The 24,060-nt window shown below is 41.5% G+C and overlaps 2 protein-coding genes across 4 annotated transcripts; both read left to right on the forward strand.

Annotated features, from left to right (window-relative positions):
• The first annotated feature begins 1,420 nt into the window (after positions 1-1,420).
• LOC124022628 (sodium/potassium-transporting ATPase subunit beta-1-interacting protein 3-like) lies at positions 1,421-10,017 on the forward strand. Its single transcript, XM_046337416.1, has 6 exons — positions 1,421-1,632; positions 2,595-2,732; positions 4,093-4,173; positions 4,336-4,533; positions 5,100-5,157; positions 8,474-10,017. Exons 1-6 carry the CDS (start codon positions 1,579-1,581, stop codon positions 8,482-8,484), a joined length of 540 nt encoding a protein of 179 aa, XP_046193372.1. The 5' UTR covers positions 1,421-1,578; the 3' UTR covers positions 8,485-10,017.
• A 2,504-nt stretch (positions 10,018-12,521) lies between these two features.
• Positions 12,522-19,803, forward strand: LOC124032121 (YTH domain-containing family protein 1-like). 3 transcript variants are annotated; one of them, XM_046344244.1, is made up of 6 exons: positions 12,522-12,948; positions 13,441-13,465; positions 15,659-15,738; positions 16,082-17,704; positions 17,963-18,007; positions 18,177-19,803. In XM_046344244.1, exons 1-6 carry the CDS (start codon positions 12,922-12,924, stop codon positions 18,204-18,206), a joined length of 1,830 nt encoding a protein of 609 aa, XP_046200200.1. In that variant the 5' UTR covers positions 12,522-12,921; the 3' UTR covers positions 18,207-19,803. The 3 variants fall into 3 exon arrangements, with proteins under 3 accessions (XP_046200200.1, XP_046200199.1, XP_046200201.1); XM_046344243.1 differs by having other exon boundaries at positions 12,525-12,948; positions 15,644-15,738; XM_046344245.1 differs by having other exon boundaries at positions 12,526-12,948; positions 15,622-15,738.
• The last annotated feature ends 4,257 nt before the right edge of the window (positions 19,804-24,060 follow it).

The raw sequence follows: 24,060 nt of genomic DNA on the forward strand, positions 1-24,060 counted from the left end.
AGCGCCATCACTCGGACGGACCGGGAATCGAATGAATGCAATGGAGACAGGAATAATATTTCATATCTAAGCCACAGATGTGGACGCCTGTGCTGAAATAGATGACCATGTATAAACCAGCTGCGGAAAAAGTACCCAATTGTCCTACTTGAGTAAAAGTAAAGATGCCTTATTAGAAAATGACTCAAGTAAAAGTGAAAGTTACCCAGTAAAAGTCTAAAACTATTTGGTTTTGAATATACTTAAGTATCAAAAGTAAAAGTACGAATAATTTAAAATTCCTTATATTAAGCAAACCAAACGGCGAAATGTTATTGTTTTTTAAATGTATGGATAGCCATGGGCACACTCCAACACTCAAACATAATTTTCAAACAAAGCAGCTCTGGATAAGAGCGTCTGCTAAATGACTTAAATGTAATGTAAATGTAATTTGTGTTTAGTGAATCCGCCAGATCAGAGGTGGTAGGGATGACCAGGGATGTTCTCTTGATAAGTGTGTGAATTGGACCATTTTCTGTCCCCCTAAGAATTTAAAATGTAACGAGTACTTTTGAGTGTAAGAGAAAATGTATGGAGTAAAAATTACATAATTTTCTTTAGGAATGTAGTGGAGTAAAAGTAAACGTTTTCAAAAATATAAATAGTAAAGTAAAGTACAGATACACCAAAAAACTACTTAAGTACTACTTTAAAGTATTTTTACTTCAGTACTTTACACCACTGATGTAGACTACTAATAAATGTGTAATACTAATGCGGTGAGTGGTATTGATTTTTAATCACCAAGGATGGATAAAAAAGGTTGGTTGGTCAGGCTAATGTGGTATACATCACTGGATTAAAACGAATAGGCCTATTATTCCGGAGCCTATTTTACTGTCTCACAGGTCACAAGAAGCTGGAGCATAAAATCAAAGCATTGTGAAAAAGTGTGCCCTCAATCACTGTGATTCCAACCCGGCCTATTGGGTGAAGCTGTCCTTCAGCATCAACCAAACACACGCACAGTGACGAGCGCAGGTTTCCCTGTTTGGCTTATAGACTACATGAGTTTGACTTCCATGTCAAGTAGGGGTCTACTTCCACGGTCCACGATGTGGGAACCAGTGGGTCCCTCTAGGCCTACGGAATGTTTGTACGTGACCACAGATGAGGGTTGCTTGAAAGTTAACCATTTGGGGGGGTAAGAATGGACCAATATCTGTTTGTCCTGTATTTCAGAAAATATCACGGAGACCATTTTGTCTGGGTCTACTCAACGTGTATGGCATTGTCCCTTACACCAGCACCACCACATGCTGGCGTTTTACACTAGTAGTCCCAAGCGTCCTTAGCGCCACACCTACCGGAGCATCGGAGTAGGGCTATTACTATGCCCCCTACCCTCCCCCTCGTAACACAGACCTTACGTGTTTTTCATCTCGGCCAGATTTATTCCACCTCCGCAAACCACAACACGTCCACGCACCAGAGCTTGTTTGGATATAGGACTATTAAATTTGCCCCTCTGAATTTACTAAAAGTCATATTGCGGTTTCGATTCGCGTATTTGAAACCTGTTTCCGCAGATAGATAATGGGGTGCTGTTCAGGACGATGTATGCTGATCTTCTTCTGCACTCTCCAATTGGTGAGATCATTCTTCTGTGATGATGCTATCTCTACTGTTTACATACTTTAAAAACACACCTGCTACCATTGCCTTGCTTTACTTCTTCTCTTGAACGATTACTGCCACTTCCGCTGGCTGATGTTGTTGAAATTGTATACTGATATTGTTAATATTTTCAGATTGAGGAAAGGAAGTAGGCATATTTTACAATTTGAGATATAAACATGTGTACATTATAGCTAGTTCCCACGACTCACGAAACCCAAGTCAAAGAGTCTTAACATTTCCATATCCAACTAAATGGAATAAGAATATGTTGTAGTAAAATTATGTAGCCTAATAGTTGGACACATAGCCTATATTTGCGTTCTGAGAAAAACATATGTAAGTTCTATTAATATAATATAAATATTACGGGTCAATCAAACATCAGTTAATATAAATTTTTATCTAACTAAGATTTTTGTATTCTTGCTCATCTATTGTGTGTTTTAGAGTACACCATTTCCATGTTTATCTTGAGTTGCCGATGGGGAAAGGGAGCCAACCCCCACTCTGTCTGAACCTCAGACTTTGCCCTTGCTCTTTCTTCCCACCCTGCCCCCCTTTTGAGTGATGGAGAAGGGCTACCTCAGAGGACAGAACTCATATCCCTGCTCTTCCCCTCTCCATGCAACATGCTTTGTCTCCCGTGGCTCAGTTACCTTGACAACCCAGAGAGAGCAGTCATCATAGGGAAAAAAATATGTGCAGTGGATGTTTTATAGGGTATATAGGAGGGAAATGTCAATTTAACAAGTCACAACACCATCATCCATCTCTCATTGATTCAGAACCAACTGTAGATTAGAATCTCTGAAGAGTCTGGACCCAGTGAGTGGATGACTTGATAAGATGCTTTATCATGCATAATACTGTAATAGAGTCCCCCCCCCTCCATCTTCTTCTCCCCATCCTGCTCTCTCCCTTTGACACACCAGATGACAGCATTGGAGAGGCAGGCATTGGACTTCCTTGGATACCAGTGGGCTCCCATCATGGTCAACTTCCTGCACATAATTATGGTTATCCTCTGCCTCTTTGGCACCATTCAGTACAGACCACGCTATGTTGTTCTAGTAAGTCACATCTAGGCCACACTACTTTTGTGTTAATCTGCCCCCACCTTGTAATCAACATGGATAATTTTATGAAATGTGTCAATTCTTCATAGAGAATGGAACTGTGTTGAAGGCAAAGCCATTTGTATAACTATTGTGGAATAGCGTTGGCCACTGTTTGAATTCTGTCATGTATAGTGATTTGCCGCCATATAAATAGATACACATTACAGTGCATTCGGAAAGTATTCAGTCCTTTTGATTTTTTCCACATTGTGTTACCTTACAGGCTTGTTCTAAAATTGATTAAATTGTTTTTTTTCTCCCTCTTCAATCTACACACAATACTCCATAATGAAAAAGCAAAAACTGTTTACATTTTTTTTGTGCTCCTTTATAAAATAAAAAACATAAATGTCACATTTACATAAGTATTCAAACCCTTTGCTCAGTACTTTGTTGAACCACACTCGTGTGTTGTTTTGGCTGTGTGCTTAGTGTCGTTGTCCTGTTGGAAGGTGAACCTTCACCCCAGTCTGAGTTCCTGAGCGCTCTGGAGGAGGTTGTCATCAAGGATCTCTCTGCACTTTGCTCCTTTCATCTATCCCTCGATCCTGAATAATCTCCCAGTCCCTGCCACTGAAAAATATCCCCACAGCATGATGCTGCCACCACCATGCTTCACCGTAGGGATGGTGCCAGGTTTCCTCCAGACGTGATGCTTGGCATTCAGGCCAAAGAGTTCAATCTTGCTTTCATCAGACCAGAGAATCGTGTTTCTCATAGTCTGAGAGTCCTTTAGATGCATTTTGTCAAACTCAAAGAGGGCTGTCAGTTGCCTTTTACTGAGGAGTGGCTTCCATCTGGCCACTCTACTATAAAGGCCTGATTGGTGGAATGCTGCAGAGATGGTTTTCCTTCTAGAAGGTTCTCCCATTGCCACAGAGGAACTCTGTGCCTTGAAACAGTCCTGTCTCGGAGCTCTACGAACACTTCCTTTGCCCTCATGGCTTGGTTTCTGCTCTGACATGCACTGTCAACTGTGGGACCTTATATAGACAGGTGTGTGCCTTTTCAAATCATGTTCAATCAATTGAATTTTCCACAGGTGGACTCCAATCAAGTTGTCGAAACATCTCAAGGATGGTCAATGGCAACAGGGTGCACCTGAGCTCTATTTCGAGTCTCATAGCAAAGGTCTGAATACTTAAGTAAATAAGGCATTTCTGTTTCTAAAAACCTGTGTAGATTGACGAGGAAAAAAATATTTAATCAATTTTAGAATGAGGCTGTAACGTAAAAAGTCAAGGGGTCTGAATACTTTCCGAATGTACTGTATGTGTCTAAAATGCTCATCAAATATATGTTCATCCCTCAGTACCTGCTGTGGACATTACTATGGGTGGCATGGAATGTCTTTGTGAGCTGTCTCTACTTGGACCTGGGAGGCCTTTCCAAGGTATTGATCACTAATATTCAGACCCACTATCAACTAGCCTAATTTTGCCACACCTTGAATTGTGTGTTCTTTTGGCATTGAATCAATCAGTCTCTTTTTTCCAAAACAATTATATACCATAAGCATGTTATCATGAACAACCCATATGCTGTGTCACTGCAGGAGAGCGACCTGCTTTCTCTGGGTGTATCCTCACACCATTCATGGTGGAAAGACAACAGTCCAGGCTGTGATGACAGGGGCCTTCCTGCCACTAGATGGCAGAGTCTGGAGAGCCCAGAACTCATCTCTGCTCTGGGATGCTGGCTGGAATATCAATACATAGAGGTTCTACACTGCATTGTACAAGTCCTAATCTCTGTGAGTTCTCTCTCTCTCAGGAGAGGTAAAAAAAAAAAATCTAATATTATAAAATGTCAAACATTTCTCACCAGAATTCAACTGTCAACACTCCCCAGAGTTCACCCAGAATATGTATTTTGTAACACTCTCACCAGAATATCCTGAAACACCCAAATGGATCCACAATGACATTCTATTCATTCACAATTCTGACAGATTCCAGTGTAACTACAACTAAATCACATTGAGAACAGACCACAGATGTAGAGAGCAAGAGCAAGGCAAGAGGAAGAGAGGAAGCAGAGTAGGGCTGGAAGGAAGGTGAGGAAGAAAAAGAGAGGCCCTCAGCATGTGAGTAGGAGTTTTGTGGCAGGTGCTTGAAGGAGCTGAAAAGCTGATGATGAGAAGAGGCTGTCATTTCCGGAGCCAGGTTCCCAGAGCTGCTGCCTTGCTGTCTCTGTCTGTCCACCGCCCCACCCATTTCTTTCCCTCTCACTCTCAGAAATAAATTCAGAACGTATCTATGCTGTGTTCTTCATTGTAATGTAATGTTGAACTTGTGGTCTCTATGTTTGTGCCTACAGTTCTTGGGATTTGCCTACGCCTGCTATGTGGTCAGCATCTTCACAGAGGAGGACAGCTGTATGTGAATTTTCAAAGTGCATTTTACACGTGGTCACAACAAACAAGAAAACACACAAACTAGAACAGATACTAAAACATTAAGTCACAGGCACATAAATGTAATACTATCAATGCCTCTTTTTTTCCTTCCACCCCACTTTTTAGTTATTGTAATAATTTATACCCTTCTAATTATGAGTTGGTTCAAACTGTCTAGAGGTTAAAAGAGAAGATTCAATAGAAAAGGTACATTGACCAAGTTAGTGTTGCATCATCAAATCAAATCAAATTTTATTTGTCACATACACATGGTTAGCAGATGTTAATGCGAGTGTAGCGAAATGCTTGTGCTTCTAGTTCCGACAATGCAGTAATAACCAACAAGTAATCTAGCTAACAATTCCAAAACTACTACCTTATAGACACAAGTGTAAGGGGATAAGAATATGTACATAAAGATATATGAGTGAGTGATGGTACAGAGCGGCATAGGCAAGATACAGTAGATGGTATTGAGTGCAGTATATACATATGAGATGAGTATGTAAACAAAGTGGCATAGTTAAAGTGGATAGTGATACATGTATTACATAAAGATGCAGTAGATGATATAGAGTACAGTATATACATATACATAAGAGATGCATATTGTAGGGTATGTAAACATTATATAAGGTAGCATTGTTTAAAGTGGCTAGTGATATATTTTACATAATTTCCCATCAATTCCCATTATTAGAGTGGCTGGTGTTGAGTCAGTGTGTTGGCAGCAGCCACTCAATGTTAGTGGTGGCTGTTTAACAGTCTGATGGCCTTGAGATAGAAGCTGTTTTTCAGTCTCTCGGTCCCAGCTTTGATGCACCTGTACTGACCTCGCCTTCTGGATGATAGCGGGGTGAACAGGCAGTGGCTCGGGTGGTTGTTGTCCTTGATAATCTTTATGGCCTTCCTGTGACATCGGGTGGTGTAGGTGTCTTGGAGGGCAGGTAGTTTGCCCCCGGTGATGCGTTGTGCAGACCTCACTACCCTCTGGAGAGCCTTACGGTTGTGGGCGGAGCAGTTGCCGTACCAGGCGGTGATACAGCCCGACAGGATGCTCTCGATTGTGCATTTGTAGAAGTTTGTGAGTGCTTTTGGTGGCAAGCCGAATTTCTTCAGCCTCCTGAGGTTGAAGAGGCGCTGCTGCGCCTTCTTCACGATACTGTCTGTGTGGACCAATTCAGTTTGTCTGTGATGTGTACGCCAAGGAACTTAAAACTTACTACCCTCTCCACTACTGTCCCATCAATGTCGATAGGGGGGTGTTCCCTCTGCTGTTTCCTGAAGTCCACAATCATCTCCTTAGTTTTGTTGAGTGTGAGGTTATTTTCCTTACACCACACTCCGAGGACCTTCACCTCCTCCCTGTAGGCCGTCTCGTCGTTGTTGGTAATCAAGCCGACCACTGTTGTGTCGTCTGCAAACTTGATGATTGAGTTGGAGGCGTGCGTGGCCACGCAGTCGTGGGTGAACAAGGAGTACAGGAGAGGGCTCAGAACGCACCCTTGTGGGGCCCCAGTGTTGAGGATCAGCGGGGTGGAAATGTTGTTGCCTACCCTCACCACCTGGGGGCGGCCCATCAGGAAGTCCAGTACCCAGTTGCACAGGGCGGGGTCGAGACCCAGGGTCTCGAGCTTGATGACGAGCTTGGAGGGCACTATGGTGTTAAATGCCGAGCTGTAGTCGATGAACAGCATTCTCACATAGGTATTCCTCTTGTCCAGATGGGTTAGGGCAGTGTGCAGTGTGGTTGAGATTGCATCGTCTGTGGACCTATTTGGGCGGTAAGCAAATTGGAGTGGGTCTACGGTGTCAGGTAGGATGGAGGTGATATGGTCCTTGACTAGTCTCTCAAAGCACTTCATGATGACGGAAGTGAGTGCTACGGGGCGGTAGTCGTTTAGCTCAGTTACCTTAGCTTTCTTGGGAACAGGAACAATGGTGGCCCTCTTGAAGCATGTGGGAACAACAGACTGGGATAGGGATTGATTGAATATGTCCGTAAACACACCAGCCAGCTGGTCTGCGCATGCTCTGAGGGCACGGCTGGGGATGCCATCTGGGCCTGCAGCCTTGCGAGGGTTGACACGTTTAAATGTTTTCCTCATGTCGGCTGCAGTGAAGGAGAGTCCGCATGTTTTAGTTGCGGGCCGTGTCAGTGGAACTGTATTGTCCTCAAAGCGGGCAAAAAAGTTATTTAGTCTGCCTGGGAGCAAGACATCCTGGTCCGTGACTGGGCTGGTTTTCTTTTTGTAATCCGTGATTGACTGTAGACCCTGCCACATACCTCTTGTGTCTGAGCCGTTGAATTGAGATTCTACTTTGTCTCTATATTGACGCTTAGCTTGTTTGATTGCCTTGCGGAGGGAATAGTTACACTGTTTGTATTCGGTCATGTTTCCGGTCACCTTGCCCTGATTAAAAGCAGTGGTTCGGGCTTTCAGTTTCACGCGAATGCTGCCATCAATCCACGGTTTCTGGTTTGGGAATGTTTTAATCGTTGCTATGGGAACAACATCTTCAAATCATTATATATTTATTCATATAATTCTGTTTTTTTATTTTATTTTTCAGTTAATTTCATTGGTGGGGTTAATTTAACCAATAAAGCCCGAGGGGGTGAGATATATGGCCAATATACCACGGCTAAGGGCTGTTCTTAAGCACGACGCAACATGGAGTGCCTGGATACAGCCCTTAGCCATCGTCTATTGGCAAAATTGCTATTATAAACTGGTTACCAACGTAATTAGAGCAGTACAACAACATTTTTGTTATACCCATGGTATACGGTCTGATATACCATGGCTTTCAGACAATCAGCATTCAAGGCTTGAACCACCCAGTTTATAATACCCATCTAAACCATCGCAGTTGGGCTGTATGTGCCATTACTTTCTCAGGGGGGAAAAAATCATACATATTCGGCACACACAGTGTTGTTCCAGGCCATACAAACGTACGTGTGTGTCTGTGTGCGTGCGTTGGCACATATTTGATATTGTAGTACACTCTTAGAAAAAAGGGTTCCAAAAGGGTTCTTCGGTTGTCCCCATAGGAGAACCCTTTTTGGGTTCCAGATAGAGCCCTCTATGGAATGGGTTCTACATTTTACCCGAAAAGGGTTCTACCTGGAACCAAAAGGGTTACTCAAAGGGTTGTCCTATGGGGACAACCAAATAACCTTTTTACCGTAGGTACTAGGTAGCACCTTCTTTTCTAAGTGTATTCAATATGTTTCTGTGTGAGACTGTGCAGTTACCTTATTATCTCACCATCATGCTTTATTTTACAGACTATAAGTAAAGATTTCAAGTGGGTTGAAAATGACTGACAGACAAGGAGGGCAGAAGAGGTACAAGAGAGTGGAATATCTCCAGTCAGTGAAACAGAAGACATTCCCACAATGCTCACAAAACATCATTCCTCTGCCTACCAGCACTCTTAATGCATACTAGAGTAAACCAGCATGAGTTCTCTGTTTAATGTAATGATGGTCAATACTAGCTTAATCCCAGATCTGCAAAGGTGGAAAGAGTACAGAAATATCCTACTCAAGTAGAAGCACTGTTAGTTTAATGACATTTTATTAAAGTAGATGTCAAATTACTGGTGTAAAAAACTACTCAATAAAATAAAAAAAGTAGCAAATTTAAAATAAAAGTAAAAATAAAGAAGTTACTTTTCAAATAAAAACATTGACTTGATACTAATTTCGCTAAGGTTACCTGAAAGTTGTTAAACATGATCTTTTCCATGCATTACATTAAAAAGAAAGAGAGGAAATTAATGTTCAGTGCAAGGAACTAGGAAGTAAGTTCAGTGCCATAAGGAACATCTGCATGTAAAAAAACTAAGAATTTGTCAAAATTATACTATTAATATTAGAAAATAAAGTAAACATTCAAAGTGTATTTATGATTTTAAAAAGCAATACAAAATAAAGTGCCTAAACAATAAAGTTGACAGACTTCAATATACTTCAGACTCCAGAAATAACAATGTCTAATCCTGCACCCATTCATTACCCCTTCGTTACTTGTTACTTGTCCATGGGACCGGGTGACATTCACTCACTCCCCCATTCACACACACTCACTCCCCCTCTTTCCACTCACTAAATCACTCACTAAATCACTTGCTCACTCACTCACTAAATCACTCACACAAACACACACACACACAAACTCCCTCTTTCACTCAATTACCAGGGGTGGAAAGAGTACTGAAATATCCTACTCAAGTAGAAGTACTGTTACTTATATAACATTTTACTCAAGTAGAAGTAAAATGACTGACTTTGAAAAAATACCAAAAAAAGTACAAGTACTTGGAAAAGCTACTAAATTATAGTAATGAGAGTAGTTGTAATTAGTTACTTTACACCTCTGCAGATCTGTTTGTGTTTTTGCCTGCTCCATTGTCATTGTCAAGTTGTTTGGCATAACTATTCCTAGTTGGCAAGAGAGCAGAAACAGACTGGCACCCAGGCTAGGTCAATACAGGTACACTCAGAACAATACTGATACTTCTGACATAACATGTATCAGTGTGAGGAAATAGTATTCGTTGTATTATGACATAATGGCACTTTGTAAAAATAAGCAATTATGCAAACAGTTGAATATGGACCGAATCCTATAATTGTGTGTCCTACATTGATGTTAATGAGAGATTTGCACGAAAACTACAGTCACGTGCAAATTATCAAAGTTATGTATACAGATTTCAATTTAGGATTTGGACCTACACTACCGTTCAAAAGTTTGGGGTCACTTTGAAATGTCCTTGTTTTTGAAAGAAAAGCCATTTTTTGTCCATTAAAATGACATCAAATTGATCAGAAGTACAGTGTAGACATTGTTAATGTTGTAAATGACTATTGTAGCTGGAAACGGCTTTAAAAAAAATGGAATATGTACATAGGCATACAGAGGCCCATTATCAACAACCGTCACTCCTGTGTTCCAATGGCACGTTGTGTTAGCTAATTAAAGTTTATAATTTTAAAAGGCTAATTGATCATTAGAAACCCATTTTTCAATTAGATATTCCACAAAAAACAGCAATTTCCAGCTACAATAGCCATTTACAACATTAACAATATCCACACTGTGTTTCTGATAAATTTGATGTTATTTTAATGGACAAAAATAATGACATTTCTAAGTGACCCCAAACATTTGAACGGTAGTGTATGTGAAGGTATCCGTCTGTGTGTCTCTCTCTCTGTGTGTGTGTGTTTGTGTTGCTGTCTTTCTCTCTCTGTGTGTGTGTGTTTGTGTTGCTGTCTTTCTCTCTCTCTCTGTGTGTGTGTGTTTGTGTTGCTGTCTTTCTCTCTGTGTGTGTGTGTGTGTGTGTGTGTGTGTGTGTGTGTGTGTGTGTGTGTGTGTGTGTGTGTGTGTGTGTGTGTGTGTGTGTGTGTGTGTGTTTGTACACAGTACAGTACAGTACAGTAGTTCATACATGAGCATGTACTGATTCCAGACACCAGAAGAAAATAAAGACATTTAGTAAATAATCTTCAATATTGTGATAGAAATAAGTTAATGTCAGTGGTTCATGTAAAAAACAAAAATCTTAAAGATATAGTCAGGAAGCATCTCCTAGGCCTACCTCTGAATGTAGATGTCACTGCTGGAAAAAAGCCCTGAATGTATCTTTAAGTGGATTTTGTTGAAATAAACAGCACTTGTCTTTTAGCTAATGTGTGCAATGTGTTTTGTTAGTGTCATATTACTAATTTACTTTCCTTACTACTGATAAAAATCATATTTAAAAAAATATTTTACAAGACATGTTATGCAGGTGAATGAGGACCCAAAAGCGACTTTACAGAAACAGAGTTTATTCCAAGTCAAAACAGGAATACTGAAACCCTCTAGTCAGTAGAGGGGAACAACTGGAGATGCGACCACAGACTGCAGGTCGCTTCGGGAAGGCGCAGGCCGTAGCTGATCTAGACACCTGCTCACACGCAGCATCTGAAGAAGGCAAAAACATGACAGGACAGAACGAGGACATAGAACAGCAAACAATGATCCGACAAGGACAGAAGCGAAAACAGAGAGAGAAATAGGGACTTAATCAGAGGGCAAAATAGGGAACAGGTGTGAAAGAGTAAATGAGGTAGTTAGGAGAATGAGGAACAGCTGGGAGCAGGAACGGAACGATAGAGAGAGAGAGAGAGAGAGAGAGAGGGAGAGAGGGAGGGGGAGAGATAGGGATATAAAGAGGGAAAGAACCTAATAAGACCAGCAGGGGGAAACGAATAGAAGGGGAAGCACAGGGACAAGACATGACAATCAATGACAAAACATGACAAGACAGGTCAGTTAAGAACAAATTCTTATTCTCACTGACGGCCTAGGAACAGTGGGTTAACTGCCTTGTTCAGGGGCAGAACGACAGCTTTTTACCTTGCCAGCTTAGGGATTCAAACTTGCAAACTTTCGGTTTGTCTACCTGCCGCTAACCACTAGGCTACCAATCCAATGTTAATCATTGGGTTGGTCAGTGAGTATCACTCAATATTATTCAATATTTGCTCAAATTCTTTCAACTCAGAGTCCAGTCCATCAAATCAGAATATGATATAAGTATTGCAGGGCTGTAGTGTTCTCAGAGCCTATGATACAGTATCTCTATTAAGCACTTATAACAACATGTTTGTCGGTCAATTAGAGAAACAGAATAATTGCATAATTTTAAAAGTGTGAACGGAAACAACTCACTAAATTGCTTCACTGCACTGTTTCACACTTTGTCTCATAGTACTTAAAAAATATATTTGTGTATTTAACCTTTATTTAACCAGGAAAAGCCCATTGAGACCCAGAGTCTCTCTTTCAAGGGAGACCTGGCCAAGAAGGCAGCAACAATCAATACATTACAAAATTAAAACATACAATACAATACAACATGATTCAGCCTAAAAAAAAGCATTTACACTCCTCTGTAACAGTTTCCTATCAACATTGTAAATTCATTCAATGGCACTAACATACCTAGGTGAAGCCTGGATTGTAGACTATTCCATACCTTTGGTGCACAGGTAAGCCTACTCAAGTGACTTGCAGTCGTCAAGATAATATCGTAATGTATATCTAAATTGCAATAGAGAGTTATTTCTCTAGCACGTTTTTATTTGATAATCAAAGCTTTACCTTGAATATAGTAGATTGAGCCCCAAATAATTCGGCCTGTTTCTGGACGTTCCCCATCACTCTTCCGTTCGATTGGTTAGCGCGCTGGCTCGTCATCGCGGCAGAAGGTTAAAATCACAGTCGATATTGAAACGCGACTACCGCGGTACTCCCATTGAAGATTAATTACTTCCGACGTTTGGTCTTTGACGCACCGCGCCTGTTGTGCCGCTGACGTCAATCCCCTTCATTTAGACCCCGGATGAACCTGCCAGTGGGGGAAGTGAATAGGGCCATCAAAGCACAGTAAATGAAATTTGGTGGAGGGGGGGAAGCTCAAATAAACTCTTAGCAGTGGACCCTTCGTAACACCTCAAAATCGGATTTAAGTAAACGCATGGGGACTGGCAAAATTGAACAGTGGAGCTGGAGCTAGCTTGCTACTGACTAACGTAGTATATAGAAGAAGAAAAAACTTGCTTTTAGCAAGGTAGCTATATCGTTACTCTACTGGGATCCGAAGAAAACCTAGTTTTTGAGAGAACAGACGTCTAATTGAAAGGCTTCTACACAAATCCAGTGGCTTGCTTCATGAATTATGTCTGCAACAAGTATTGACCCTCAGGTAGGCAGGCTGTATTTGCCGGGGAGATATTCATTCAGAGTCAAGAAGGCCTTTAAATTTGATAAAAGGGGGTTATGCGTCCAATCCATCCCTGTTACCATTGCTGAGATATGCGATGCTACCAACTAGCTAGCTAACGTTTACTCAAATGGGGTAATGGTTTGGTAGTTAGCCGCTAGTTAGCATTTAGCAATGTGGTTTGCTAAAAGTCTGCATTTCCGATTGTTAGGACAACTTTCATCTGTTGCGAAAGTGGTTAACCAGCGCTAGCAAGTTTTCAGACTTAACGACGCCCAATATTATGATAACTAACCCCTTTCATATGTGCTAACGCTATGTCAAAGATTGAGCCTTATATCTGTAGTTAGCTAGCCAGCTAATGTAGCTAAGCGAACTTCTCATTTTCAGTGCGCGTGTATTTGTGTCTAGAAAGTAGAATGCTAAAATTTTTTTTTTATTTTTTACATTTAAACCAATTACACGGGACTGAAGACTTCAAAAGGACAAGACGCTAAAGGTAAGAGCACTGTAGCTAACGTTATCGTAGCTTTGCTAGACAATATTTGTCGCTGGCTGCTAGCTAGACGATGATTGCTCAGCCGGTGGCGGGTCGCGAGCACAGACCATGCACTACCAACAATGCACCTGCGGTGTAAATACAATGCTGGCTCTTGCAATACAGTAACGTTGGTCAAAGATGAAGTCAAGTCGTGCTAGGGCAGGGGTTCCCAAACCTTTTTGGCCTGCTACCCTATTTTGAGATAAATACAAAAAATCGCGACCCCACCATGTAAAAAGGTGATGTAATCAACGGACCATGTTTACCTTTTTAATTGGGACTATGACAGTCTTACAAATCAGTCTGACAGTGCATTTTACAGTATTTTACAGTATTTCAAAGTATGGTTTTAAGTGACTGAAAAACATCAAACATATTGGGAAATTCAGAAGATCAGGCAGTTTTATCATCTGTGTAGGAAAGATCATTTGTTCTCTAATTTATTCCCTCAATCCACACACAATACCCCATAATGACAAAGCAAAACCAGTATTTTAGGCATTTTTGCAACACACCCTGGAATTATTACATTTACATAAGTTTTCACGCCCATTACTCAATACTTTGTTGAAGCACCCTTTACAGCCTCATGTCTTATTGGGTATGATGCTACAAGCTTGGCACACCTGTATTTGGGGAGTTTCTCCCATTCTTCTCTGCAGATCATCTCAAGCTCTGTCAGGTTTGATGGTTCAAGTCTGGGGTCAGGCTGGGCCACTCAAGGACATTCAAAGGCTTGTCCCAAAGTCACTCCTGCTTTGTCTTGGCTGTGTGCTTAGTGTCGTTGTCCTGTTGGAAGGTAAAACCCTCACCCCAGTCTGAGGTCCTAAGTGGTCTGGAGCAGGTTTTCGAAAAGGAACTCTTTGTACTTTTCCCCGTTCATCTTACCCTCGATCCATACTAGTCTCCCAGTCCCCCCCCCCCCCCCCCCCCCCGCAAAATGATACAGCCATCACCATGCTTCACTGTAGGGATGGTGGCAGGTTTCCTCCAGATGTGACGCTTGGCATTCAGGCCAAAGAGTTCAATGTTGATTTCATCAGACCAGAGAATCTTGTTTCTCATGGTCTGGGAGTTTTTAGGTGCCTTTTCTGGCCACTCTACCATAAAGGCCTGATTGGTGGAGTGCTGCAGAGATGGTTGTCCTTCTGGAAGGTTCTCCCATCTCCACAGAGGAACTCTGGACCAAGGCCCTTCTTGCCCGATGGGTCAGTTTGGCCGGGCGTCCAGCTGTAGGAAGAGTCTTGGTGGTTCCAAACTTCCATTTTAAGAATGGCAGAGGCCACTGTGTTCTTGAGGACCTTCAATGTTGCAGACATTTTTTGGTACCCTTCTCCAGATCTGTGCCTTGACACAATCCTGTCTCTGAGCTCTACAGACAATTCCTTCGACCGTATGGCTTGGTTTTTGCTCTGACATGCACTGTCAACTGTGGGACCTTACATAGACAGGTGTGTGCCTTTCCAAATCATGTCCAAACAATTGAATTTACCACAGGTGAACTCCAATCAGGTTGTAGAAATATCTCAAGGATGATCAATGGAAAAAGGATGCACCTGAGCTTAATATAGTCTCATAGTAAAGGTCTGAATAGTTATCTAAATAAGGTATTTCTGTTTTTTTAATGTATATATTTGCAAACATTTCTAAAAAATGTTTTTCGCTTTGTCATTATGGGATATTGTGTAGATTGAGGGGGAAAAATATGTCATCAATTTTAGAATAAGCCTGTAATGTAACAAAATGTGGAAAAAGTCAAGGGGTCTTAATTTTCTGAATGCACTGCAACTGCTAATGGAGGTTTACTGAAGTAACCCCAGTTATATGACCCAAGGATCATTTTCTCTCGCAAATAGTCTACCTAACAGTCATCACACCAGATTCTTTGACATGATTTCAGTGATTCCTTGTTTTGCAAGTGTTACAGTACTACAGAACAACATTGCTAACATCAGATTTCTATTGTCTTCTCATGCTTCTCTAAGCTTGTCTTGTTTTTTTGTGAATGAAGGAGGGGTACTTGTGTGTTTGTCTGTATTGTTAAGTAAGCATTTCACTGTTAGTCTGCACCTGTTGTTTAAGAAGCATGTGACAAATACATTTTGATTTGACAGTGAAAAATAACCCTACTATCAGTCTTTCCGGTTTCAGTGCAAAATGGCTCACTCCACCAGAAGGAAACTGTCCATGATAATGACTTTGAGCCCTATCTCTCTGGCCAATCCAATCAGGTGAGTGACTTTTGAAATCATGGTGTGTATCTTTGTCATTATAGAATATTTTTCAACTTGGCTGCAGGGGAGGACCACAAATCAATACTGTCTCACAGGAGAATATATGTTTTCTTGGCTACCTTGTTAGCAGATATTATTACTCCATTAACATCATTACAGATGGTGTGATGTCGAAGTACTGCACGCATACCCTTTTAAGTCTTAAAGTCAGGGTTGTTGGGGTATAAGCTAACGGTCATTGGAGTATTGGTGGTGGTAGGTCATGTTGTTGACATTTAGTTTAATGTGTCAGGATTTAAAAAACAAATTGTACTTACACTCCTCTTTTTCTGTCTTCTAGAACAACAGCTACCAATCCATGACTGACCCTTACCTGTCCAGCTACTATGCCCCCTCCATTGGATTTCCCTACCCTCTTAGCGAGGCCCCTTGGTCCACCGGTGGCGACCCCCCTATCCCTTACCTGACTCCCTATGCGCCCCTCAGCAATGGAGACCACCACTTCATGCATGACACTGTGTTTGGCCAGCCTGGGGGACTTGGCAGCAGCATCTACCCGCATAGGTTTAACTTTTTCCCTGAGAACCCGGCCTTCTCCGCCTGGGGTACCAGTGGGTCTCAAGGCCAGCAGACTCAGAGTTCAGCCTATGGGGGCAGCTACAGCTACCCTCCCAGCTCCCTGGGGGGCACACTAGTCCCTGATGGCCAAACAGGGTTCCACAGTGACACTCTGAGCAAGGCACCAGGTATGAACAGCCTTGAACAAGGGATGCTGGGGCTGAAGATGGGTGGGGATGTGTCTGGCAGTGGCTCAGGTGTGAAGAGCGTGAGTTCTGTGATCGGCGGCAGTGGTGCTGTAGCTCAGGCTGTTGCTACAGGCAACGGTGGAACACCAATTGGCATGCCCCCTCCTAAGCCCACGTCCTGGGCCGCTATCGCCAGCAAACCAGCCAGGCCACAGCTGCTGAAGGTCAAGGCCAAGCCAGGCATGCCCATGGGGGGAGCTCTGCCACCACCGCCCATCAAACACAACATGGACATTGGGACATGGGATAACAAGGGGCCTATAAGCAAAGTGGCCCCTCCGCTGCCCCCCCACCTCCACCATCAGCAGCTCCACTCTCATAGCCATGCCCACCTTCCCCATGGTCTCCCCCCTCCCCCTCAGCAGTCCATTCAATCTGCCCAGTCCCTTGTGCAGCAGATGACCATGGGCCCGCCCCCTCCACAGTCATACCAGAACCACAACTTAGGCCCGTCCACTCAGACCCGCTGGGTTGCCCCGCGCAACCGTAATCCAGGCTACGGAGGGGGCAGCATGGACAGCAGCGGTTCCTCTAGTGGCGGGGGTGTCGGGAATGGAGGGGGTGTTCCTCCAGGTTCTGGCTCAGGTCTAGAGAACCACCCTGTTCTGGAGAAGCTGCGGGCTGCCCACAGCTACAACCCTAAGGAGTTTGACTGGAACCTGAAGAACGGCCGCGTGTTTATCATCAAGAGCTACTCTGAGGACGACATCCACCGCTCCATAAAGTACTCCATCTGGTGCAGCACAGAGCACGGCAACAAGCGTCTGGACTCAGCCTTTCGTGCCATCAGTGCCAAAGGCCCTGTCTATCTGCTGTTCAGCGTTAATGGCAGTGGGCACTTCTGTGGTGTGGCAGAGATGCTCTCGCCCGTGGATTATGGCACCAGTGCTGGCGTCTGGGCGCAGGACAAGTGGAAAGGCAAGTTTGACGTAGACTGGCTGTTTGTGAAGGACGTGCCCAATAGCCAGCTGAGGCACATCAGGCTGGAGAACAATGACAACAAGCCGGTGACCAACTCCAGGGACACTCAGGAGGTCCCTCTGGAGAAGGCCAAGCAAGTGCTGAAGATCATTGTGGGCTTCAAACACACCACCTCCATCTTTGATGACTTCTCCCACTATGAGAAAAGACAAGAGGAAGAGGAGGTTGTCAGAAAGGTAATCAATTATTAGTATGCTGTTGATTGCAAAGATCCTGAACTGATCATTAATTAAGGATGGGTTTCGTCAATGTTTGTAATGATCCAAAAACCATAACAAACATCTCCTTTACATAGGGATGCAAATCTGAGTTTTTATTTCTTATTTTGTCCCATCACAGTGAAAGGTCTACTGTTTTGTATTTGTTTGCTGCCATTTTATTGCGTTTTGTGCAGTAGGTGTAACCATAACGAAATTCCTCTTTTCTTTCAACAGACCTATGAGCCAATTCCAATACAGCGAGGGTCCCGACTTGATCAGGTAAAGAAACTTTTCTAAAATGTCAGTTCTATTTGGCTTCTGCCCATCGACATTCTACATATGTCTCTAAGGGAATAATATACCATGGTTGTGGGGTAGAAGATTATTAGTTTATTAGCAGTTTTCTAATGGTAACCATTTTGTTTTTTTCTTCCCCTCCCCAACCAAGGAACACCAAAACCGAAGTAAACCACAATAGAAGACTACTCCTTACAGCTTGATCAATGGTTGTACTTGGATGGACATATTGAAATTTAGGTCATAAAAAAACAAGAGGACATAAAGAAATTTGTAACTTATATTTCTTTTTCTATTTAATTTTGATGACTTTGGCCCACATCAAACTTTGAGCCACCATGCTCCTGGTCTGGTTCCCAGTCTCCAGGTTGTGTGCACCAATCAAATTGCTTCATCATTTTTAGTGTTCTATATTCTGTATTTTAACCCTGGTCTCCTATTTGTTATACACGCACATCCTTAATTATGATTAACAAATATCTGCACGTCTTTAAAAAAACATGCTGCTGATATTCAGTGACTGTTCAACTTGTGGTGTGAGTGTTGGAGAAACTTTAAGTGCTTGTATTGCTTGTTCTGATTTAGGAAGAGTGAATGTGACAACAGAATCTTGACAAATGTTTGATAACTACATGGAACAGTTTTATTTTGCATAGTGAAAAGTGTTCTGTTTTGCCCTTGTCCATCTGAGAGTGGTTTGTGGATGGTAGAGGATTGTCTATCCAAAAAGCTTCTGCAAATGATTGATATTATGGATAAAGTGAAAGTTGTTTTTAAATTTTATGTAAAAAAATGTATCACTTGACAAACTATGTGGAAGAGATGTTTTCACAATTTTTTTCAGAGTGGAGCCTTAGCATTTCTTTCTGACAACAGTGTCAATTGAATTATATTTGCTCTACTGTACCTCAAGTGTGTTAGCAAAAAGATTCAAAGGAAAGATGTCTAGAACATCCGCTCTCAAAGGAGGTCCCTCGCTTTGTTTTTGATGAGGTGGAAATGCAAACATACTCGGTTCAGGTTCTTAGCCAGACAATACGATTGTCTTTTCCCTTATTTTAAATCATGTCTTTCCTTTATCATATCTGTTACATTTCTCTGTTCCCTGTTATTCCAACAATGGGGGTCCCTGTTTTAAGTCACTTTGGGGACAAAATGTAGCATGTATTGCTTTTTAATTCAAGATTGGCCTGTCATTTTGTTTCTGCGCCTTGTCATTTCCATACGGAATTAAAATGTGGATATTTTTCTTGCTATAACCCTTCCACTTCATCCTCAGAAATGTTAAGCTTTAATGTACTGGCAAAGCTAATTGAGAACGCCTGAAATGTGTATCCTTATAATTAATGTTACTGATTTAATGTAAAGTGTATGAAAACCCAGAGAATGGTCTTCCTGGTATTTGTGTGATTTCTTTAATTTGGGGGGGGGGGGGCTTGCTGTACTGTGTATGTCTGTGTGAAAGACTGAGAGGGAGTGTGATTATTGAGGGAGTCAGATTTGTATAATGGTATAGGAAGTGATTCATGATAATATATGAACATTTATGAAAATAAATGTGGAAAACAAATGTTTAAGTCACCCCTGAATTAAATATGCATTGTATCAAAGGTCACTATCTATCACATTCTTAGATTTGATCATGGTCATTATTAAAGGTATACTATCTGTAAGTGTTTTTGGTTTGTTCCGTTGTGAGTGAAAGGTATCACGTCTGCATCTAAGTATGTTTCCCTTTGTATCCCTGTTTCTCTTTGGGGGGAAACTCATTCTTGTTATTCTTTTAGATAGAGAGTGGTGCCTAAAGTATACTGGATGTTGACATACGGTTGAAGTCAAAAGTTTACATACCTTAGTCAAATACATTTAAACTTAGTTTTTCACAGTTCCTGACATTTAATCCTAGTAAAAATTCACTGTCTTAAGTTAGGATCACCACTTTATTTTAAGAATGTGAAATGTCAGAATAATAGTAGAATGATTTATTTCAGCTTTTATTTCTTTCATCACATCCCAGTGGGTCAGAAGTTTACATACACTCAATTAGTATTTGGTAGCGTTGCTTTTAAATTGTTAAACTTGGGTGAAACGTTTCGGGTAGCCTACCACAAGCTTCCCACAATAAGTTGGGTGAATTTTGGCCCATTCCTCCTGAACGAGCTGGTGTAACTGATTCAGGTTTGTAGGCCTCTTTGTCCGCACATGCTTTTTCAGTTCTGCTTACAAATGTTCTATAGGATTGAGGTAAGGGCTCTGTGATGGCCACTCCAATATCTTGACTTTGTTGTTAAGCCATTTTGCCACTTTGGAAGTATGCTTGGGGTCATTGTCCATTTGGAAAACCCATTTGCGACCAAGCTTGAACTTCCTGACTGATGTCTTGAGATGTTGCTTCAATATATCGACATGATTTCCCCCCCTCATGATGCCATCTATTTTGTGAAGTGCACCAGTCCCTCCTGCAGCAAAGCACCCCCACAACATTTTTTTTCTTAGGTCTAGGTTGCAGTTGTAAATGAGAACTTGTTCTCAACTAGCCTACCTGGTTAAATAAAGGTGAAATTAAATAAATAAAAGGTTGATTTATTTTGCTTTTCACATGATGTCATGCAAAGAGGCACTGAGTTTGAAGGTAGGCCTTGAAATACATCCACAGGTACACCTCCAATTGACTCAAATTATGTAAATTAGCCTATCAAAAGCTTCTAAAGCCATGACATCATTTTTTAAAATTTAACTAGCTGTTAAAGGCACAGTCAACATAGTATATGTAAACTTCTGACCCACTGGAATTGTGATACAGTGAATTATAAGTGAAATGATCTGTAAACAATTGTTGGAAAAATGACTTGTGTCATCCACATTGTAGATGTCCTAATCGACTTGCCAAAACTATAGTTTGTTAACAAGAAATTTGTGGGGTGGTTGAAAAACGATTTTTAATGACTCCAACCTAAGTATATGTAAACTTCCGACTTAAACTGTATCACACCTGGGTCAAAAATATGTCTCTGCTGAAACGAATTGGCATAGTCCAAACCCCAAAACGCCTTTATTATTTAACAAACAGAACTGTACATAATTCACAGCACATCAAACCAAAGCTATCTGTTTACTTAAAATAGGAAGGTCAAATCTGTCTTGATTTTACCTTACCTTTACTTATTTGTCCAGTGTTTCATCCCACGAGCTCATAGTTGCAGTAGGCTATGTTTCTCACCACTGTAGACTAACTACGTTGATATTTGTTATTGCCTAAAAATACAATTACTTCAATGATTTGGATCGACGTTAAGGTGATTCCTCTCTTGGCATTCACCGCGTGCCTTAATTGTATTGTTATTAAATCAAGGTCTGCCGTGAACACGAAAAGCGGTAATCCCAAATTTCCCTATAAATGTACCTAGATTACAGACGAATTGATTCCTTGGAATAAGGCCAATAAACACGAGCAAATCCGTTTCCATATCACCATTACCTCATTACCATTTCTTCAGGAATGTAAAGTTGAATCGGATCACAAAGGCATATCTACACAACTACGTCGATAGAGCATTTGTCGCACGCTGTTAAAATGTATTTGCTGTAGGTATAGCCTAGAATCCTATCTCATATGGATCCACAGTGTCAGAAAAAAACACTAATCAATGTCCATACACATTGGTCCAGTTTCAACAGGGTGCCACTATCATTCCAGAAGCATCAATTCGAAAGCCTACGAAATGTCCGTATTTGGCTACAGAATAGCCTACATTTAACAGGCTAGGCCTAAAACAATGGTCCAGGCATCAGGCGTCCGCATCATCAGCACCGCTCCAGCCGTAATAACGCATAAAGCGAGAAAGGACACCGGTTGAAATACATTTGCCCTATGTCGTAACCTTGATTTTTAGAAACAGTTGTCCACTTGTTTGGTTTTCACCATCTCTGAACCCAATCTAGCAGGATTTGCTTGTCTTCTTCCCATCCAAGACGTCCGTTTATTGAATGCAGTGCTCGAGGATTCGATCGAGGAAGCTTGACGTCATGGACAGGACAGGGTCAAACTTCCCCCACCATAAACCGACCGAAATCTTTTTGAAATTAGCAAATGAGCATGACATTTTGCAGAACGGGGCATTTATTGCACAATAAATCAGCCGCCCCACTAAACCTGCACAATATTTCACACTGCACAGCAGCAGCACACACAGCAGACAAACATCATTCAGCTTCATCACAGCAAATGTGAATTGCCTAATCATGATGACCTATTCATATTTGAGAATAGGACATACCTTGGATATTTCTGCAGTAAAGTAATCTGCAAAAATCAATTTTAACCAACGTACTGTTCACTTCCAGTGTTTCCATAATACATCATTTCTGATTTGCAGTTACGATTTTAGCATGTTATTTTTAGTGGGGGGAAAAATATTGTAGATGCATGCCAACAAAGCCACTACACAACACAACTAAACAATACAGTAATTGCATTATAACGGTGACAATCAGTGCCCACAACTGTTACGGCCTACATAAAGTTGTCCCAACAGGAGAGCTTACTCTTCAGCTCCATGGAGTGAATCCTTACCACTGCTACACTTGGCTATCGGTGGAGTCTGGTCTGGCAGCAAAACAGTTAATTCAGTTTAATTTACTGCCTTTTTAAAAAACATATCTGATATGGCAGACTTGCTGACGCAAATGTGGCTTCTAGTGACAATTAAGATGTACAAACTATGGGATAAGAGACAATCCGTAATTTCGATTAAGACAATGATCGAGCTCAGTCGGACATAGTCAATATAACTATTTGGTCAGTACTTTTGAAATGTACAGCGACAGAATTCAGAACATGGACAGTTCTTACAGTATTATACCTGTACACCAAGTCAAAATCGTATGATAAATAAAGGGGGCATATAAGCAGACAATGAAATCTTACAAAATTAGATGATTACATTTCTCTTAAACAGGCTATATGAGGGTGAAAGGAGCCAAATTATTAGCGTGAGGCACATAGTGTATGTTGTGTAGTAAGCTGTTAGTAGCCCTAGTATTACTTTCATAGCTACAGTATACATATCTTCCTGACATATTACATAATTTATACAGCAGCATACAATACATTTTTGGACTGACCTTGTTGTGCTGTGCTCACTTGAACAGGAAGGTGGTGCTGCGGTCCTTCTTGTGGCAAATTTTGTCATCAAACTGTGTCATCAAAGTCTGGCATTCTCTGGATTTATAGTGCTTTCACGACAACTGGGTCCTCGGAAAAAAACTAATTACCAAGTTGGATGACAGTTCAAAACGTATTTTCCCAGTTGGAGCTCGTTTTTTTCAGAGGTCCCAGTTGTCTTGAACACACTGAAGTCTGAGATTTCCCAGTTCCGAGTTTCCAGTTGTTTTGAACTCAGCAAGATTTATGCTGGACTGACTACTATGGCCAATGTATTCAACCTTTTCTGGCCCATGGTGTTGCATGTGAATGTTTATCCTTTTAAACTTGGAAAATAGATCCCTAAACACAGACTTGGACCACACACTGACTCCACTGAACAGCAGGCTCATGATTGCTTTGAAACGCTTGCAGATAGCAACTGATTCCTTCCAAACCACTTATTGTTGGATTTGCTGTAGTAGGATGTCCCTTGGGGGTATAGGTACCTATGTAGGACATGCGAGGGTTAGGTTAATAAACAGGCTGGAGCTAGAACCTCGTTGTCGTGCGTCCTTATTTTAGATCATACTACATGGTGTCAGAAGTGGTTTTAAAACTCACATAAAACGTGAAGGACGTACCAAGTAAATCATACATTCAGGCTGTTTCAAAGCAGGGAGGGCTGTTAGAGTTGCGTAAATTCAAATCTGGTATCAGGATAAATATAACATTGAGTCACCGATTGTATACTATGTATTTTTTATCAGCTAAGTAATAAATGGCAAATGCAACTTTCGTATATACGGGCTCACTGTAATACCAAGCAGGGCAGAACAGAGAACTGACAAGATGTATGTAAACAGTGTACTTATACTGTGATAGACATAGT

This window comes from Oncorhynchus gorbuscha, linkage group LG03 (genome assembly GCF_021184085.1).
Source record: "Oncorhynchus gorbuscha isolate QuinsamMale2020 ecotype Even-year linkage group LG03, OgorEven_v1.0, whole genome shotgun sequence".
NCBI classification, from domain to species: domain Eukaryota; kingdom Metazoa; phylum Chordata; class Actinopteri; order Salmoniformes; family Salmonidae; genus Oncorhynchus; species Oncorhynchus gorbuscha.

Bases quoted from the DNA above. Each gene is read 5' to 3' on its own strand.
- LOC124032121 (XM_046344243.1), top strand. From the start codon at position 12,922: ATGTCTGCAACAAGTATTGACCCTCAG. The intron at 15,739-16,081 runs GTGAGTGACTTT...TCTGTCTTCTAG, and splicing joins TCTCTGGCCAATCCAATCAG to AACAACAGCTACCAATCCAT. The intron at 17,705-17,962 runs GTAATCAATTAT...TTCTTTCAACAG, and splicing joins AAGAGGAGGTTGTCAGAAAG to ACCTATGAGCCAATTCCAAT.
- LOC124022628 (XM_046337416.1), top strand. From the start codon at position 1,579: ATGGGGTGCTGTTCAGGACGATGTATGCTGATCTTCTTCTGCACTCTC. The intron at 2,733-4,092 runs GTAAGTCACATC...TTCATCCCTCAG, and splicing joins GACCACGCTATGTTGTTCTA to TACCTGCTGTGGACATTACT. The intron at 4,534-5,099 runs GTGAGTTCTCTC...TTGTGCCTACAG, and splicing joins TTGTACAAGTCCTAATCTCT to TTCTTGGGATTTGCCTACGC.